Below are 3,795 nucleotides of genomic sequence, written 5' to 3' on the forward strand. Positions count from 1 at the left end.
TCTCTGTCTTTCTTTCTCCCCCTTCCTTAATAAATACTTATGGCTATTTCCTGTGTTTACGTGTCTGTTACCTGCCGCCACCGTGGGCCAAGGAAGCGTGCCCTCCTGTAGCCGCCCTCATGGCGGGCTCCCTCCGCCAGCCCGCCTGGGGACAGTTTGTGGCAGCTCTCTAATCGTTTTTTAAGAATAACACTCTCTCTCTCTCTTCCCTTTTGGAGCTCACGTGTCTCTCCGTTTTCTCCCTTCTTCTGTCTCTTTCTCCTCTCTCTGCCCCCCACTTCTCCCTTTCCCCTCCATAACCCCCTGAATAAATATTCAACATGTTATGTCTGTCCTTGTCTCTGTCTCCTGTCCGTTTCCCCCACACACACACTCCGCCGCGAGCCGCTCTGGGGTTCAGCACTGGGACCCACTAGCATTTCCCGCCGCTAGCTGCTCCGACCCGCCTGCCTCATGGCTGCTCTGTGGGGGACCCACTAGCATTTTTAAAAAATCATAAAAACTACTCTACTAGACACTGAGAAATACACAAAGACATGTACAGCATAGTTTCTTAGCTGCTCATTATCAGCTTTGGGAGACACTGAATCAGGTGAAACATCTTCAGGTTCATTGTGCCCTTTCACAATTCCAGGATAGGAAGTGGAGGCCAGAGGCTCAGAAGTTCAAGGTCAGCCTCTGCTACACAGGAAGCTCAGACCAGCCTGGGTTATATAAGACTCTCTGTGAACAATACAAGGATATAGTGAGTCTTAAAACCTGGGCAAACTTGTGAGGCAGAGGCGGGCAATCTACAAAGCAAGTTCCAGGACAGCTAGGGCTACACAGAGAAACCTGTCTTGAAATTAAATAAATAAATATCCACAAAAAAATACCCTGGGTAAAAGCAAGGTTTCTACTGGGGTTCTGGGTGCGCATGGGCAGTTAAGGCCACATGTAAACAAGTGTAAAAAGGTGAGGGGAGAATACAATGCAGGCATATTACAGGAGGCTGAGCCTCTCTAACAGACCCCGCATGACAAACATGCTGCTGACAGGTTTAGCCTTTTACCCTTCTCTCTTGCTTGCTAAACCATTAGATTACATTCCTAAAGCTAACACCCAAGGTCTGTTCCCTAGTTTGGCCACTGACTCATCCTGAGACTAAACTCCAAGATTCAGCAATCAAAATTCATTATTTGGCTACAATAGTTAACCTGTCCAACTAGGACTCACTAACTCACCCTAAAAGATTTTTTTTTCCTCTTTAAAAAAAAAAAATCTGTTGCTTGCTGTTTGCTTTTGCCCAATCCAGAGGCAGTCTCCCCTTGCTCCCTAACTTGCTTGTCCCTCTATGGTAATAAATCTCCTTTATAGTAAGAAGAATGTGGATTCCTGGTGTGTTCTTAGCCAACTGTGAGGGGCCCAACCCTTACAGAGCCTCCCTGTGGGGACATTTAAGCTTTTAAGGAGCAGAATAGGAAAAAAGATAACATAAAAGGCAAAAATAAGACTGGAGGGTGAGAGGCCCCAGGAAACTGCCAGTCAAGCAAGGAGGAGGAGGAGGCAGAGAGAGAAGGGGGCAATCACTACTGACATTTGGATGGGCCAGAGAAGCCTCTCTGTGGAACCAAATCTGAGATGTTTAAGTTTCTCTTAAGGTAATAAATAGCCCCTCAACCTTTAAGGTAAGAAAGTATGAGGGGGGCTGGAGAGATGGCTCAGAGGTTAAGAGCACTGACTGCTCTTCCAGAGGTCCTGAGTTCAATTCCCAGCAACCACATGGTGGCTCACAACCATCTGTAATGAGATCTGGTGCCCTCTTCTGGCCAGCAAGCATACAGACAGAACACTGTATACATAAGGGAGGGAAGGAGGGAAGGAGGGAAGGAGGGAGGGAGGGAGGGAGGGAGGGAGGGAAAAGAAAAGAAAGTATGAGGAAGTCGAGCTGGTGGCTCACACTGTCCACACTGTCACTCCTAACATCCAGGAGGCAGAGGCCAGCAGGGATTTCTGTGAGCACTAAGAACAGCCACATGTCCGTCCCATCCTGGCCTACAGAGCGAGTTCTAGGCCAGCCAGGACCACATAGTAAGACCCTATCTTAAAAAGAATAGGAATTGGTTGGTCGTTAACACTTAAAAACCGTATTTCAAGTCTGGAAACATGGCTCAGCAGCTAAGAGTGTGGTGCTCTTCCAGAGCCCACTGCAGGCAGCTCATAACAACCAGGAATGCCAGCTCTAGGGATCTACATAGCAAGTTCCAGGTCAGCCAAGGCTACATAGTGAGACCCTGACTCAAAAAAAAAAAAAAAAAAAGCCAGGTGGTGGTTGCACACGCCTTTAATCCTAGCACTCCAGAGGCAGAGGCAGGTGGATCTCTGTGACGTCTAGACCAACCTGGTCTACAGAGAGTTCTAGGACAGGCTCCAAAGCTACAGAGAGACCCTGTCTAAGGAAAAAAAAAAAAGATCAAATTGTCTTTTAAATAAATACATATTAAATACAATGAGTTGCACATGTTAAAGTTTTTTTGTTTTTCTGAGATAGTCTTGCTATGCAACCAAGGCTGGGTTGGTACTCTTTATGTATCCCATGGTCCCTTTGAACTCAGGACAATCCTCCTGCCTCAGCTTGACAAGTGCTGGAATTCTAAGAGTGATCCACATCTGGCTCTAGAAGAGATTCTAAAAATGGTAACTATGTAACCTTTGGCAAAAACAGTCCAACCAGAAGGTAAAACTGACTTTGAGGGGCTGCTGAGCTCCATCGCAGACATTCATCTTCTCATCTAGGGAGTAATTGTCACTCTGGGAAATTATTCTTCCCCCAGACACCTTCCCTTTTTTTTTCTTTTTAAGATTTATTTATTATGTATACAACATTCTGCCTCCATGTATGCCCGCTCACCAGAAGAGGGCGCCAGATCTCATTACAGATGGTTGTGAACCACCATGTGGTTGCTGGGAATTGAACTCAGGTCCTCTGGAAGAGCAGCCAGTGCTCTTAACCTCTGAGCCATCTTTCCAGCCCCCGTACTCCAGCTTCTTAACACTGAAAATAGGCCAGTGGCCCAGCACAGAGCAATCCTGGCACCTCACTCTCAGCGCCTGTGACAACAAGCTGGTTGAGTCACTCGTGCCACAGGACCAACAAACGGACAATGATGTGTGTCACCACAATCACAAGACTTGGGAGGCAGACTGGAGGACTGCAAGTTCTGGGCTAACCTGGGCTACCCAGAAGACTGTCAAAAAAAAAAAAACAAGTAAATGCATGGAAGGAAGGAAGGAAGGAAGGAAGGAAGGAAGGAAGGAAGGAAGGAAGGAAGGAAGGAAGGTGCTCTTTTTAGTTGCTGTGCTGGTAGTACATAAAGTTGGGCCTAATGAGGGTACTGAATGTGGCCAGTATACCATCAGAAGTGGATACAAGCAAGACTAGTAGCAAGGAAGTGTAACGGCGTAAGCGAATGTAGACAGATTATCAAAATATAGACAGCTTTAATGGAGGAATAGACTTACAGAACCACCGTTCCTGCGGAGACCAGGAAAGCAGAAGCGAGGGCTGGGAGCACGCTCGCTCGCCAAATTTATAGGCAAACTTTAGCCTGAGGCGAACACGCCCCCTAAGGGGTGGGACTTATCCCTACATCTCCCCCTTTTGTCTAAATAAGACAGAACTAAACCAAATACAACTATATACAATAATAACAAATAAATAATATAACAAACAATATTGAGAATCAAAAGTTTTGCTAAACATTCTATCTCAAGGAGTCTAAATAATGTAGAGAGTAACTACAATTATATAATCTT

The 3,795-nt window shown here is 46.1% G+C and overlaps 1 protein-coding gene across 1 annotated transcript in view; it reads right to left on the reverse strand.

The window, feature by feature from the left end:
* The window catches only part of Tsacc (TSSK6 activating cochaperone), a 6,114-nt gene extending 4,097 nt beyond the window's left edge, over positions 1-2,017 (reverse strand). Inside the window, exon 1 of the mRNA XM_050166306.1 lies at positions 1,942-2,017. Within this exon, the coding sequence (XP_050022263.1) occupies positions 1,942-2,017 (76 nt within the window). The remainder of the gene's footprint in view (positions 1-1,941) is intronic.
* Between the last annotated feature and the right edge of the window lie 1,778 nt (positions 2,018-3,795).

This window comes from Alexandromys fortis, unplaced genomic scaffold (assembly GCF_014885135.2).
Source record: "Alexandromys fortis isolate MF-2015 unplaced genomic scaffold, M_Fortis_MF-2015_v1.1 scaffold_152, whole genome shotgun sequence".
Taxonomy (NCBI): Eukaryota; Metazoa; Chordata; class Mammalia; order Rodentia; family Cricetidae; genus Alexandromys; species Alexandromys fortis.